This window comes from Rhipicephalus sanguineus, chromosome 10 (genome assembly GCF_013339695.2).
Source record: "Rhipicephalus sanguineus isolate Rsan-2018 chromosome 10, BIME_Rsan_1.4, whole genome shotgun sequence".
Taxonomy (NCBI): Eukaryota; Metazoa; Arthropoda; class Arachnida; order Ixodida; family Ixodidae; genus Rhipicephalus; species Rhipicephalus sanguineus.
Window position 1 is genome coordinate 133,607,511 of NC_051185.1, and position 16,373 is coordinate 133,623,883.

At 46.3% G+C, this 16,373-nt stretch overlaps 1 protein-coding gene across 2 annotated transcripts in view; it reads right to left on the reverse strand.

Annotated features, from left to right (window-relative positions):
• Positions 1 to 16,373, reverse strand: part of LOC119372472 (DNA-binding protein P3A2) — a 210,871-nt gene that overhangs the window by 150,614 nt on the left and 43,884 nt on the right. For both annotated transcript variants that reach the window (XM_037642941.2, XM_037642943.2), the window contains exon 2: positions 7,339 to 7,561. In XM_037642941.2, coding sequence (XP_037498869.1) covers positions 7,339 to 7,519 — 181 coding nt within the window. In that variant the 5' untranslated portion in view covers positions 7,520 to 7,561. The remainder of the gene's footprint in view (positions 1 to 7,338; positions 7,562 to 16,373) is intronic.

A 16,373-nucleotide genomic window follows, 5' to 3' on the forward strand; every position in this document is an offset into this window, starting at 1 on the left:
CCTGTGTATTTCTTGAAATGAACAGTGCAGTCTGTTCCAAATCTGCAAAAATTCATAATTCTACCCTCATTTGACCTCTTTCTCGCTCATATACTGCCGAATACCATACCGATCTTCACATTTCAGCATTTTCTCATCCACTGAAAGGTTCCGATGGGGTTGAAAGATAGCATAGAAAAATCGTTCATGTGTTGCAATAGAGAAGACACGTGGTGAAGATTCTCGTGGGATGCGACGGTCGTCTTGTTCAGATCAGAGACACTCAAGAAGCCTTGAACCTTTTCCGTGGCATCACTGACGGTAGACGAAGGCCTGGGAATATGTGTCATCGGCACCAACACCAATGCAAGCGTGGGACTTCAACGATTACCATGTACACATGGAGTAAGACGAACTTGCTCATCTTCTCTTCAGTAACCTCCCTCCATGGATCCATCTCTTTCACTGTATGTTGGATTTTCGAAAGTATGCATCCACACATACTTATCTGTGTGGCTGCATATCTTTCTGACGACTTCTGCGGTGAAAAACAACACGAAGACGCCACCGCGCAGCACACCGGAGTGTTGGGTCAAAGTCCGCTCCGCGCCGTCTTCGCGAAGAGAACTGCGCTCTTTCTGCAGCCGGCGCCAAATGCTCCCGCCCGATTGAAGTTAACATCTTGCAGATAAGAGCTGTTATTTTAAGAACGCACCGGATACGTTTACATCGACACGTGGCAGCGATAAAACGACCCGAGGAGAAGACGAAACTTACCGGCGGATAGCTGCTGATGTTCCGGGGAGGTTTGACGCACTTTCGCCGTCCGTACTGAAGCTTGGCGAATCGAAGTCGTCTTCCGTGTCTGTGGTGCTACCATCATCCAGAGATTCCCGCTCATATTAATCGGAATCCGTCGAAATTCGCCGTTTCTGTGGAGCACCCGCGAGCGGCGTCGACGCGAAGTCTGAAACAACGATCGCTCACCTACCCGACTGTGAACGAGCTTTAAAAATCTCCCCGCGGTGGAAGAAACAAACTCGCAAACAAAACTGATAAAAAACATGTTATTTTATGCCTTTTATTGCGTTAGCTGCCCAGAACTGCTCAGAGAGTGCCAAAACTTGATCTTGAAGTCATCGATAAAATACTATCGATAGGAATAGGTGCGGTCACGAAAGTGTTAAAGATCAACACAACCTGGCAAGCGCCGCATAACTAGCGGCAGGATAAGACCCTTGTCCTAAAGCTATGCTGTTAAACTCGGACGCCGCAACACAATGAGAGCAACGTTCTTTCAGCGATGTCAGTGTTCAGTTATATGCAGATACAGTAGAACCCCGCTGTTACGTTCCTCACTGCCGCGTTTTCCCGGCTGTTACGTCATTTTCCGCCGGTCCCGGTATAGCTCCCATAGGATGCAATGTATTATGAACCCCGCTGTTACGTCGTAACTGTCGGACCGTTCCCGTATGATATGTCGCGAAGTGCGCTCGGAGCCGACCGAGTGACTACCAAAGAGAGCGGCCATGGCGCATTTTCACGCAGCTTGGCCTCGTTTGACCGTAATATTAGCCGCATGAGAGGCGCAAGCAGCAGAATCTTTCAATTGATGCAAACAAAAGCATGGCCTTCGAGATTCAAATTGCAAAGATGGCGTCTATGACGTAACTGCTCGCGAAAGCAAAGCCTTCGAGATTGGCATTTACAATTGACAAAAGCATAGCCTTTGAGATTTGTATTGCACAAACATGGCGTCTATGACGTAATTGCTTGCGAAAGCAAGGCCTTTGAGATTGGCATTCACTTCTGCCATCGCGTTGGCGTAGACTCATCATCATCGTTATTTGTCGGAGAACGGGAGGAGTTCGAGCTGGTTTGAGCTCGCATGGTCGTGCTTGCGGTTCGCGGTCGGACTCGCCGCGCCGGTCGTGATTGCGTGTGCTTAGTTCTTTCATGCCTACAGCTGTTGGTGTTAAAAAAATCACATACGTTGATTACATTTCTGTGGATGAGGCCGTCCTAAGCTCCGCGTTTCTATCCATCGACTAGATCGCGGCTGAGCGCGCCAATTTTCGTGCTGCTCGTAAGAATTGAAATGAAATTCTGTACCACTAAATATTTTGTCGTTTTTCCTGTTTTTCGGCTCTTACGTTTCCCGCCTCTTACGTTTATTTCCTACGGTCCCTTCAAAAACGTAACAGCGGGGTTCTACTGTATTTGTCAGCTTTCAGACTCATTACACATGCATGGGTTGAAAGCTTTCGACGTGTATGAATGGCTTGTTTTGCTTGGACCTGACTGTATACATTGCTTGTACCACCTTGGGGACTCACAATAAACGATGCAAACCTTACTTGATTGACGCTCTTTTTGCCAGTTTGGTCACCTGGCGATAACTAATACACACGCGAGCCGCGATTTAGCAACGACAAAGAACAAAATACCACAGGGAGCAAAAAGCGCAGTAGCGCGACCAGAGCGAACCAGCTGCAAAAATGCGTTTCTCTAATGATGATGATAGTACTTGCAGCGCCATCTTGCCTCGCTCTATTGCAGTTCAGTACGGCGCCGCTACCCTTATTTCAGTACTACAGCCAAAGGTACAGTTCCCTTCTCTACAGTGGTAGATGTTCTCTGGTGTAGCGTTATTGTGCGCACTAAGCACGGGACAAGCGTGCCACGCTGCTGTTCGCAAGTTCGCCGCCGCCACATCATGCTACACTGCTTCCAAGTGTGCATCGCTTTGTAGAAAAGAAAGCAGCTCGCTGGTGCTTAGTTGAGCGTCATGAGCACCGAGACATGTGGATGCACTGACAGCGAGTGCCATGGCTTGTCGTGCAGGACTACCAGAGCACTGCAGAGATGTCAGGTGCACGTCGCTTGCAGAAAGCTTTTCTTTGCCGCATTGAACCAACAGGATACCAGTCGCACCCATGCATGGTCGAGAGTGGAGTAGGCATGAACACAGCCACGGCAAACGCGCGCGTACGGTACAGCAAGTGGCCCAGCAATGATGGTGTGAGCTGAGTAGGTAACACGCTGCACGCAACTAGCCAGGAATGATTGGTTCCACATGGCGTAATGGCACTTCAGTGAAACGGTGTCGGTTCATTGCAAAGGTGGTTTAATTCACTCGTAAGCACGCAGCAAGCATTGCTTCACGACTCGAAAAGCTTAACTCAGTGGTTCTCAAATGGGGGTCCGTGAACCCCAGGGGGTTCGCGAAGCCATTCTTGGGCGTCCGTGAAAGCCATCCTCGGGGTTAAAAAAAATAAAACTAAAAAATTTTTTTTTGGAAGCATACTATGTCCCGTGACAGCGGCCCATTCTGATTTTTGGTATGTGTCACCACATAACAATTTTGCAATGCAGCGAAGCTGACTTATGTTTCCTCTTCTCCATGAGACGGCTGTAGAGCTTTTGTTGCAGTTTTCTACGACATGTGCACACAAGCATGTGTTTTTCAGGCTTGCATATTTGAAGAGTAAACTTAGCTAGAAACAGGTTGAATGTGGCTGCTGACTGCACAAGTTATTGAAAGCTGTTGAGACCGAATAGACCTTTTTTAAGCACACGAGCGCCACCAACGGGCGTGCAAGCGCTCATGGAAAGAGTGTGTACACTGCAGCCGTCACCGCTACGAGCGTGCGGGCCTCACACTTTCCGCCTACCCCGTGCTAGCACTTCTCAGATCAAGTGAATGCGACAAGGTGTAGCATATTACTGAACTTATTCTGTGTTTAGCTACGATTTCTATCTGTCTAGTGTTCCCGCGCTCGTGCCACCGTTGTAGACCAGCGGAGCGGTTCCGAAGCGTCATTAGTATTATTATTCATTTTTTGTGCCAGCATGCCCTACGGCATAAATTAGACAAAAAGATACAACTCGGTTTCTTAGACGAATTCCACGAGCGGTAAATGCAATTAGTGAACCGTGGATCCATTCAAAAACAACGTCCACCGACACTGTTGATGAGCACAAGGTCAGGCTCTGATGTATAAAGATTGCGCGAGAGAGTACAGTTGACATTTGGTAAAATAAGATACACTGATTAGAAACCATGCGTGTCACTCCCACCACAGTTAACAAAAGATAAGCTTTCATCACCATTAGTTGACACTAACTGCAGATGTTATATTCTACAAGTGCCGGTTGTGTTTTCGTGTGTTGCCTCACATGTGACAGCACTGTGGATAAGTACCTAGTATATAGTCGCACTTGTCGTATTTGGGACCAATGCGAGATTACTTTTTAAACGCCATAGCGGCTAAGTGCGGTTGGCCAGTGCAGGAGTGTCACTAAATGCTCAAGCAGAAAGGTATTTCATTCATATCAGTACGTTACAGTAATTGTTGAATAAACGTGAATTCTGTGTTCCAGCTCTTATTTTAGTATATGTATCGGCACGCGATAATACGCATGCTGCTTAACTGCTACATCCAATGCATATCTGCTGGGTAATACCTACGCTGCACTGCGTTAATGCCGTGTTCTTTTCGTTTCGTGGTCCCACCGATCCCACTACGTCCCACAGCCAGCTTGCTCGGCATACACACTTTTCACATAGTGCTCCGTGCACCAGCGGGGCGCTCTGGGATTGCCTGAAAAAGGTCTATTGGGGTGGCACTTTAGTTTGACCATTCTTTGCCAGGGAGAAACAGAAGGCACCTGCTGCGTTAACTTGTAACACCCCCCTCATCACTTTCACCAGTCCACAAGGGGCCCCGAAACATCTCTGGCTGAGAACCAGTGGCCTAACTTGTCACCAGAGGGGTTGTTAGCACTGTGTAATAAAAATGCGCAAAAAACAAAACAGCTTGGTTGCTCATTTGTGCATGTCTTGAAGGGTGAGTTTATATACAACTACTGATATAACGACCACTTTTTGCAGCACTTTCGAATTCCCTGTAAACAGGTTTGACTGTATCACTCAAGACAAAAACAAACGGCACTAGACACAGGACGCTAACAGAACAACAGACATCATCAGCACCATCCACCGTTCTGTCACCATTGCGTGTCTAGCGCTACTTGTTCCCATCTTAATGATTTACCAACCAGCCCAGTTAAGTGCTTCTTGTGATTTTATTGCTAGAAAAGAGAAGCTGGCGATGTCATCCGATAACAGATTGAGCTGTGCCAGCCTTTAGAAACTCGACAGTGAAGATTTCATCGACTATTTGAGCGCAGAACAATCGCCATTTGCTTCTGTGTGCATGTGTGGAAGGGGTTCTTGACAGTTCTTGAACAAGGTCATCATCCCCGTGTTCAGTGAGCACCAGCAGCTGGACAGGACCTCTTGTCAGATCCGTTCGTGATCACAAAGACACGGGGTCTATGTGTAGTGAAGTATGAGGTATAGTACAGCTGTTGGAAACCGTGGATGCCTCTTAAGAAGAAATGATCTATGATGCCTCCTGTCCTGGACGTGGGAACGAGGTCTTGTGATGCCCTGTGCACATCAAAAATATCTTTCATGTAGTGCAAGAACCAGGCGTTGTTGGATTTTGATAAATCAATGGTGAAGTCACCGGCAAGCATGGGGCGCATGGTCATCTCGGCAGAGTTATTGTAGGAAGCATTGACACCGGTTTTTGCATAATCGATGAAGTATGTTGATAAAAACCGCTGGACGGACTCCTTTTGTGGTCCGGAGCTCAGGTAGATGGCGGCAAGCACAATGTCTTTGTTATTGTGATTGATGTGCGAAACGCAGATGTTGCCAATTCGGCTGCTTGTCTGTGTGTGTCCAGTATGTGGTTTGCTAAGAAACGCTTCGCTTTTAATACAAGGAAATAAGGTAACCAAACAAAAAAGCCAGACGGAGAGTCAGACAGAGACTTTTACTGTAGCAAATGGAATCAAAAGTAGGCGTAGTTTATTCTATACCGCTAAGTTGTGCTAAACATTACATCAGCCAAACGGGCTGACGTATCAATGAAAGGTACCGAGAGCATGCCAGCAATGTCACGAAAAGACAGGGAGGCCTTCTCTCTCTGCATTGTAATGACTGCACGTGCAAACCAGTGTTGCAGGACGCTGACGTGGTTTGTAAACATAGAAATAAATATGTCCGAAAAATAATTGAGGCAGAGATGATTCAAAGGTTGGGTGACAAATGTGTTAGTTCGGCATCGATCTTTTTATCAAATAAGGAATTGCAATTTCTTCGTTCTGCTTTTTCAAGTTGATCAGAAGGTTATCTTCTATGACATGCGCAGTTGTTGGCTGATGCCATGTATATATATGTGAAATGTTGCTTCAATAAATTTGTTGTAAGTTAGCGCTGTAGGTGTTCCCTTCCTGTGTCCCCGTTGTTTACTTGCGCTGTGTGTTTCATCATGCTTAACCAACACGCCCAAGTTCGCTTCATTGCGAACAAAATGTATTTCTTGAGTGAGTCTGAGTGAGCTCCAAATTTTTTTTGCCGACCTACGGTGATAACTACTCAACTTCAGCATTACTATCAGCCTTATGACGGTTCACTTTGATACTCACTTCTACTCACAAATACTTCAGCGCACTAGCGTTCATATGCCAGCTCAACATTTGTTGATCAGAGGCGTGCCTTGAGCCCCCCCGCAAAATTTTTCAAAGGAAGTTCTTGATAAAAATGTCTTTACTGGATTGCAATGACTGATAACTCGTATGTGAAGGTACGAGATCAAAATGCGCATCGTAGAGCACCGATTATGTGAAATATTGGCATTTAAAATGCACTGACATCCTGATCGGAAAAGCTAATTATATGCTAACGGGATCATGAGTCGACTCACTCAGACTCAGATCGAGCCGTGTGTCTGAGTGAGTAATATTTTGGTGAGTTTAAGTCCGAGTGAGTACGGTTGATAAAAATTTTATGGAGTCTGAGTCCGAGTAAGCCTGGTTGAGGAAAATTTTGGTGAGTCCGAGTGAACCGTAAGGGCAAAATATATTCCATGAGTGAGTTTGAGCGAGCTCCACATTTTTTGCCGACCTATTGGTAGTCAACCAACTTCTGTTACACGACAGTTTATACTGAAAATAAAAATTCTACAGAAAGCCTATTGATATCACTCAACCTTAAGTAATCTAAGGGAGAAGCAAAACATGACAGTCGATTGGCATCCACCCTTTGGTAGCCCAAAGCTAAGCGCTCAGAAAAAAAAGTTTCCCAATTGCAGGAAAACTGTCCAGTATTCCCAGAGCTTTACCCCATGAAGAGTTTTAAGCAATGAAAAGAGTGTCGCAACAAGAAAGCCTTGCAAGCTACATCTTCCTCAGAATAGCATGCACCGCCGTCCAGGCCACTGCGACCGGCGTACATTTCCTGTGTTCTTTCAGCCCCGTGCGGTGCCTGCATGGAGAGGCACTGACCTGCTGCTGCAAGCTGGGTGGTGACATCGTCGGCCACTGTGGACGAGGAGAGCAGGTCCGAGTCGTCAAAGGGGCTGTCGGGACTCGAAGGCGGGTCACTCAGGTCGTCGGCCGACATCATCGAGTGGCTAACCACAGCCACGCTCAGGGATGGCGTCAGCTCTCCACCACCCGTGTTCATCCTCCAGCCGGGGGCCGGTGGCAGGCACCCACCGCCCGTCGGCTGAAACATTCATTCAAGACACCTTGTATAAACACATATTCTGGTTCCAATGGCCAGACACAGAAAGTGTGTGCCGATAGCACAGAACTGAGCCCCAGTCGTCCGAGTAATGGAATGTGCCTGCATGACATCTCCATGACACGGTGCCATCTCACGTTGATAAGAGAAAGCTAAAACAAACATAACTGCAACTGTTTCAACACGTTCAAATCTATGAACAACTCAACATGGCTTACATTAAGCATGTAAAAAACATGGTTGATCCCTCCGTCATAGGAATTGGTATAACACGAAAGTAAAATATGTCCTTACAGATATAGTTGAATTTTTACTGCACATTGATATAAGAGAGCTTGCACAATGTATACTAGTGTTTGGAAGCATCGTTTAACGTGTATGCACCCACGTTTGACGCTTGGTGGCACATCTCCATCCCGACGACTAACGTCCATGATCAATGATTAAACAAACTTTTGTGATAGCTGTAATAGTTGACGAAGAGAGCGTAATCAGAGAAAGTGGTGTGACAGCCAGAAGAGCGTTGCTGAGTGGATGCAGAACTTAATAATAATAATAATAATAATTATAACGTTTATTTCCACCAATACAAAGTTGATGGAGGGGGTGAGAATAAAAGCGACTGTCCGCTTGACTACGTTCTCACCCCCCTTTACATCAGACAGAGGCGGTGGCGGCAACAGAACACAAGATCTGACGAGGGTATACACAACATTCTGGAATCTAGCAATAACAGAAATTCGCAACAGCAGGCTGCGGTGCTGGCAGAAAGAAAAAGAAACACAATGCAATAAACATGTATACCTACAAACATAGATCAGACGTCAGTACATAAACTACATATACACTAAACACAAAATTTACGCGGTAACAGTGTTGGTTATATCCTCATTTTTATTTAGGCACGTTATTTCAAGAAGTTTTCAATGTCAGATGAGTTAATGAGATATTGGCGTAGTTGAGAAAAGGTGATGTCTGCTATGTCAATACCTGAGGAATGTAGTCTGTTTAAATGTAACGGTAGCTGATAGGTAATTTTTTGTTGTCCATAATTAGTCCTCGTACGAGGAAGGATCCAGTGTGGTTGATGACGGTGGGGGTATTTTGGTTCATAACGCATCATGGAAGCTAACTCTGTAATAGTGGATAGACGTCTTTTTTGTTCGATCTTATAGTTGCGTAAGAGCCTGTAACTGTAGAGCTGGAAAACATTCATGATTTCGTGTTCATTGAACAAATGTTGCGTTGTATGTCTGTAGGAAGGTTATAAATTAGACGAAGGATTTTATTATGTAGGGGTGAAATCTTCCGTAAATTTGTTTTAGTCGTCGTGCCCCACACTAACATGCAGTAGTTTAGATGTGAAAGAAATAAAGCATTGTATATAGCAAGTTTTGCTTTTAAAGGTAAAATAGATTTATGACGCCAAACTATACCAACCGCTTTGGATGCCTTTAATAAAATACTGTTTATATGGTCATTCCATTGCATATGCTGAGTAAAATAAACTCCTAGCGTTTTAATTGAATTAACCATTTCGACTGCCTGGGATTTATACTGCAAATTTACTAGAGTATCAGGTTTCTTATTTCTAGAATTAAAAATTATAGCTTTGGTTTTATTTACATTGACTGACAGTGCATTTCGTTTGTCCAGAGTTCAAGCTTACCTAATACATTATTACCGCGCAAAGATAGCTCATTATGTGTATCTGCTGACAGAAGTATTGTAGTGTCATCCGCATAAATAATGAATTTGGACTGATAATCAATGTTTGTGATATCATTAATGTAAATGTTGAAAGAAGAGGCCCAAGTATGCTGCCCTGGGGTACACCAGCTATGATGTCACGAGTTCTTGACTGAAAATTACTAATTTGAACATACTGTTTCCGATTGGATAAATATGACTTTATTAAAGCTAAAGCATGTCCTCTAATACCATACAAATCTAACTTTCTAAATAATATGCTGTGTACTATGCAGTCAAATGCTTTTGTAAAGTCTACAAAAATTCCTAAGACGTACTTATTCTTTTCTAATTTATCCAGAATTGATTCTTTTTGATGAAGCAGAGCAATTTCCGTAGAACGGTTTTTTCTGAATCCAAACTGAGAATCAGTGATTATATTATGGGCCTGTAAAAATTTGTCGATCCGTTTCAGTATGAGTTTTTCCAGACATTTAGAAAAAACAGGAAGGATACTAATTGGCCTATAGTTGCCAAAGTCATTTTTATCACCCTTTTTGTAAAGCACAATTACTTTTGCTATTTGCATAGCGGACGGAAAGGTTGCGGTTTTCAGGCACAAATTAAATATACGTGTAAGTGGCGCGCAAATTACATCAATTACATATTTCACTGGACGAATCTGTATGTTGTCTAAGTCGCATGACGTAGAGTTTGACAACTCTGAAAATGTGTCTATTACTTCTCTCTCCCTTACTGGTTCAAGAAAGAGAGTCGACGAGCATCTAGCAATAGGAGAGTCGTGGGAGTGAGGTGATGTAGAATGATCCCTAGCGAAGTACAAACTGAAGGCCTCAGCTAACTTTTCACCTGTGTAAACTTCTCCTTTATGAATGATTTTGTCGAAATGTTTATCCTCAACAAAATTTACATCCAGAGATCGTATTTTTTTCCATAATTTATCAGGATGCCTAAATGAATTTTCAAATTCATTTTCATAATACCGCCTTCTCGCATTTCGTATGTCACTAGTTAACTTGTTTCTATAGTTTTTAAACTCTTGAAATAGATGTGTGCTTTTGGAGGCAATATATGTGTTGTATAGTTTATTCTTCTGCTTAATGCGTGCATGAAGTTCATTACTTATCCAGGGTTTTCTTATCTTTTTCATAGTACGGACTCAGGTTGCCATCCCGCAGCACGTTAAAGAGTAAACAGAACACCTCGGTTGGACTAGAGGGAAACGCAACGCACACAGTGTCTCCCCCTCTAGCCAAGCCGCGATTTTTCTCAGGGCGAGCAGAAGCGGGGAACACGGTGTGACGGCCAGGCGAGGATGGATGCTATGAGCGAGGCCGAGGTTTGGACTAAGGTCGCCACCTCGTGGTGTGTGTTAAGGCGTTGACAAAATGCCACTTCTCCTATTGGAATCGCCCCAAATTGACGGAGGCGCTGCAGGAGCTAATCACGGGGGCAACGGTCCTGATGCATTACTTGACTTTACCGCTCCCACACGGCGACACCACCCGCCGACCAAGAGCACTGCGAGAAGAAAGTGTTAGATATAAAAGGCTTGCAGTGATGCTACCGAGGACTTCTGATTTGGAGCAATTGTTGGAGCAGCGAAATTTCCGTTTTGGAGCACTTTGGAGCAGCAAAATTTTCATTTTCGAACACTTTGGAGCAGATAATTTTGCATCTGACAGCACTCTGGAGCAGCGAATTTTACATCCTGGAGTGCACTACAGAAGCATATTGCAATAACATTCAAGCACCGGAATATTACTATGGGGCTCTTATGAAGGCTAGAAATATTTCGATTCATTCAATTTGAATGATATGAAATGATTTTTTTCCTGCGGCAAATCTCGTGGAAAAAAATCATCTCAGGAGAACTCCATACTTCACTCGCTAATGAAAAAATTAGGGCTCATGCAGTTGAGTGTTCTGGATTAACCTCTTCGCCAATTATTTTCGACACTAGCAAATAAACAGAATACCAGATCAATAAAATTGCACTTTATGAAATAACACTCTAAATACATCTATGTCGTTATCAGCAGACACTGTAGACAAACACCTTGATGTACAGCAGTGCCTCAATGCCAAAGAGCCACACTGTCCCTAATGCATTCCCCTAAGAAAACTCCAAGGCAAAAGCCACGTTCTTTTTCTTCTCGATCGACGGGTTGATCCTCCCCTCCTTCTCTGCAAGCTTTCTGCAACTCACCTGGTTTTGCACTACCTCCATGATTGGCGCACCGATTACGGAAGCAGTGTAAAGCGACGATGTCGTGATGGCGTCATCACGTGACATCACGATATATGACGCCATGATGACGTCACAAGTTTTGACGATCTATGACGTGATGATGATGCCATCACAGGATTATTTTTTTCTTCAATCGATTGACGCCGCCGACGGTCAATTTTCGTGTTTGATAAAGCATCTGATGCTTTCGCATTAATATTGCGTATTGAACGTTAACAACCTGGCCTTACATAGCAAACTGTCCTCCACCATGTCACCTCCTTGCCATGCGCGAAACAGCTTCGCTTATCATCCACTTCACAGAGCGAAATGGCTCCTCAACTTTTTTAAAATGTTTATTGTGATAACAATTATATGGACGGTCTCCGCGGAATTTTGCCGTCGCCATTGCCGTAATTTTCTGTATAAAGACCAAATTAATAACATCACCACGCGCATTCTAGCCGCGGGTAAAAGCTCGCGAGCGCTGGCGACGAACGCGGCTGAAGCGGAGATTAAGCTAGCCGGCCGTCTGTCTCCGTCGCACGGACAGCGCATGAAATAACATGTTCCCGCGTGCGTGCGTGCCGTCGATTGCTCATCAAACAGAGAGGAAACGCCCCGCCCGTCTTTCGTAAGGAGCATGAAAGGACGACAGGGGAGTGGGGGGAGGGGGGGGCGCCATCTCGAGGCATCAGGAGACGGCTCGTAAACTTGCTGTGCTCTCAACGCTTATTTTGTGTTTAGAGAACTCAGAGCAAGAAAACACTTTGGTTCCTGGAGCGGCCATATTCCCTTAAACCAGTGTTTTGTTGAGTCACGCAAGATTGAATTCAAAAGAGTTAGCTGCTAGCCTTACTTCGTTTAACAATACAATTCGTTGGTATCGCATTCATTGCTTCGCCCTTAACTGAAACTGAGTTTTTTTACCCGTCAGCTATTGACCCCCGAAAGCGAGGGGCAGACGTGTAACATGGGATAGCCGCTTCACTGTCCCGCCCGCTACTGACAGCTGTGTATTTGCGGCTGCTCCGACCAGGAGATATACTTTTATTAATGAGATGACATTTTTAAAAAGCAAGCAAAAAATTCGAATTGGAACCCTAGCACGTGAGCTCGAAAGGGCAGGGCCTTTTAGGGGGTACTACCGCAGAGTGATTACAAACTCAGACGTGCTGGTGGAAGCAATTACGAAAAAGCTCTTCCGAATGAAGATCCACGGATAAAGTATATCTGAGGAAAAGTGTGAACGCGTTTCCACCGTTCGCGTGCTCTTCCATAAACGCGAAGCAAGGAAAATTCAATATTGCCACAAGTTGTTCGACATCCGCAGAAGACGCGTGTCGCACACTGCATTTTTAAAGCCGCCACACAACTGGCAAGCAAAGCCCGCGATGAACTGTCGGCCTGTGCGCGCCACCACGCTACGCAGCGGGACCGGCACGAGACTCTATGTGTGTGAAAGAAGAGACCGACGAAGTTCGGGACAGCGAGCAAGGGACATTCTTGCCGAGGATTCAACTCTTGAGTTTACGGGCACAGGTTCGCCCTAAATAAATAATTTTTATAGTAGCAGGCGCTTTATTTATTGGTTACATTCTGGTGGAGGTGCGGGGTATGATTCCAAGCCCACCACAGGCTAGGGAGCATAGCCCAGATCCCAGAAGATTAGAGCCAGCGTAATTAACGCCTGTCCACCAACGCACAAGTCGTCGCTTACGTGGTGAGCAGCCCGAGTTTGGCCCCCTCTTCGATTCGTCGAGACCAGGGGAGACCGTAAGCACAGGCGCCACTACGATGGCCGCCCAATCGACGCCATCTCCATCTCACATCGTCGTGGATTCACCCCGGACACCAGAGGTCTTCCACGGCGACACTTTTGAAGATGCCGAAGACTGGCTCGATGGCTTCGAGCGCGTTGCCAGTTTGAATGGTTGGGACGAAGCCCGGAAACTTCGTTACGTTTACGTGGCACTGCAAGATTCTGCACGTATGTGGTTTGAAAACCACGAAGCGTCCTTGTCATCGTGGGAGGACTTTCGACGAGAGCTAATTGCTAGCTTCCCGAACACGGATCGCAGAGAGAAGGCAGTGGCCGCCCTTCAAGCGAAGAACCAACGGAACGAGGGCGTGGCCATGTACATTGAAGACATGTCGCGGCTCTTCCGCCGAGCCGATTCAAACATGGCCGAGGACAAGAAGTTGCGGCACCTAATGCGCGGAGTGAAGGAGGAGATTTTTGCGGGCCTGGTGCGTAATCCGCCGCGCACTGTAGCAGAATTCAGGTCAGAGGCAATGACCATGGAGAAGGCACTGCAGCAACGTGCACGACAGTACAACAGGGACCTAAGCGTCTCTTCAGCTAGCGCGGCGTCAGCAACCCTCACCAGCAACATCGACGTTCTGAGGGAAGTGGTTAGGGCTGTCGTAAGGGAGGAGCTGCAGAAACTGCAACTGACCCAAGGTCCTCCAGCGATGCCTTCACTCGCAGACTTTGTGCGTGAAGAAGTGCGGCAAGCAATTCTTCAACCACAGCCTCAGGTGATGCACTGCTCACAATCGGAACCTCAACCACAGTGTCATACGTGCAGGTTGTACCACAAGACCTTGGACGCACGAACTATGCTCAGGCTGCCGTTATGCCCCCGACATTTTCTCGCAGTACGTCACCACCCGTGCCGGAAGCAAGACCCCGTAAAAGCGATGTATGGCGCACTGCAGCTCGGCAGCCCTCTGCTACCACTGTGGGGAGGCAGGCCACCTTTATCGGGCATGCCAGTACCGTCGGGTCGGACTACGTGGCTTCCCAGTGAACGCACCCTGCCCTCGGAACGGTGAGTGCCCCTACGAAATTGAAGAATTTTTAACTTCGCGCTATGCCTATCAGAATAGTCAGCAACGTGAATCATGGTCGACAGCACCAATGCGCAATCGGTCGCCGAGTCCACGTCCTTCATCTGTCTTCCCGAGGCGTCGTTCCCCAAGTCCGCGACGGGAAACCTAGAACCAGCGACCTGTGGAGGCAAGGCCACTGATTCTCAGAAAACTGAAGACCCTCCATCGCTAAGCGGACCAGACGACGGCAGTGACGCAATAACGGTTAAGTGCAGTAATGGTGACGTTACCTCCGAACTGCAAGTCACCATCGACGACTACGAGGCTATTGCGTTAATAGACACCGGTGCAGACTACTCAGTAATAAGTAGCCTGCTCACAAAGAAGCTGAAGAAAGTGATCACTCATTGGAGCGGACCTCAGATATGTACCGCCGGAGGGCACTTACTCAACCCTGTAGGATTGTGCACAGCGAGAATAGGAATAAGGGGCCTCGTGTACGTCAGCAGCTTTATTGTTCTCCCCGAGTGTTCCTGTGAACTGATTCTAGGCATGGAGTTCTTGCAAGCAAACAATGCAATCATCGACTTGCAAAAATCTCAAATTTCTTTTTCTATGGAGAATGCGGTCGCCATGTGTCCTACGAAGCAACCAATCATTTCGCCTCTCCGTATTGTGGACAAAGGTGTGACCGTGCCGCCACGTAGCAGCGTGATAGTTGTTGTGGGAAGCGATGTTTTTCGTGACTATGCTGGACTAGCTGACGGAAATATCGGACTTCTACTCGAAAAAGGAATATGCGTGGCGAGAGGTCTAGTGAATCTGCGTGACGGATTTACGGATGTGCTATTGACCAACTTTAGAAACGAGGTACAGCATGTTGCAAAGGGAAGAGCCATAGCATCCCTTCATGACTACGAACAAGTCTTGGATGTTTGCACTATAGACAAAGCACCTCCAGCTTCCTGGACAGTAGACCGTGCCCTTCAGTCAACAGACATTGACCGAGAGCTGTCGTCCCCACAGAAGGACCAGATTGTGGATTTAATCAAGGAATTCGCAGATTGTTTTTCCACTTCGAAAGTCAGACGTACTCCCGTCGCAAAGCACCGCATCGTAGTCGAAGGACATGTTAGACCTGTATGTCAACATTCATACCGAGTGGCTCCGAAAGAAAGGGAAGCGATAAAGAATCAAGTACAAGAGATGCTCGAGGACGACGTGATACAGCCATCCAAAAGCCCGTGGACATCACCGGTAGTACTTGTCAAGAAAAAGGACAACACCCTGCGGTTCTGTGTTGACTACAGGAAACTGAACCTCGTCACGAAGCGGGATGTTTACCCACTTCCACGAGTCGACGATACATTGGATAAATTACGTAATGCGCACTTCTTTTCATCTTTGGATTTAAAAAGCGGATACTGGCAAATCGAAGTGGACGAACGAGATTGTGAGAAGATGGCATTTGTAACACCCGACGGACTCTACGAGTTCAAAGAACTTCCTTTTGGTTTATGTTCCGCTCCCGCTACCTTTCAGAGGATGATGGACACTGTGTTGTCTGGACTCAAACGGCAGTCCTGCCTTGTCTATCTTGATGACGTAGTAGTTTTTTCAACTACCTTCGAGCAACACGTACAGAGATTGAGAACTGTACTGGATGCTATTCGTGCGGCAGCACCGACGGTCAAACACGAAAAATGCCACTTCGGATTTCGCGAGCTTCGGTTCCTCGGGCACATCGTTAGTTCTGAAGGTGTGCGCCCAGACCCCGAAAAGATCACTGCGGTTGAAAACTTCCCAAAGCCACGAGACAAAAAGGCCATGAGACGTTTCCTGGGGCTTTGTGCTTACTACAGGCGCTTCGTCGAAAACTTCTCCAAGATCGCCGAACCACTGACACGGCTTACACAAGAAGGTGTACCGTTCGTCTGGCAGAAAGAGCAAGAAGATGGCTTCTCTGAGTTACGACGCCGTTTGCAGTCGCCTCCTATACTTGCTCATTTTGATGAAGAT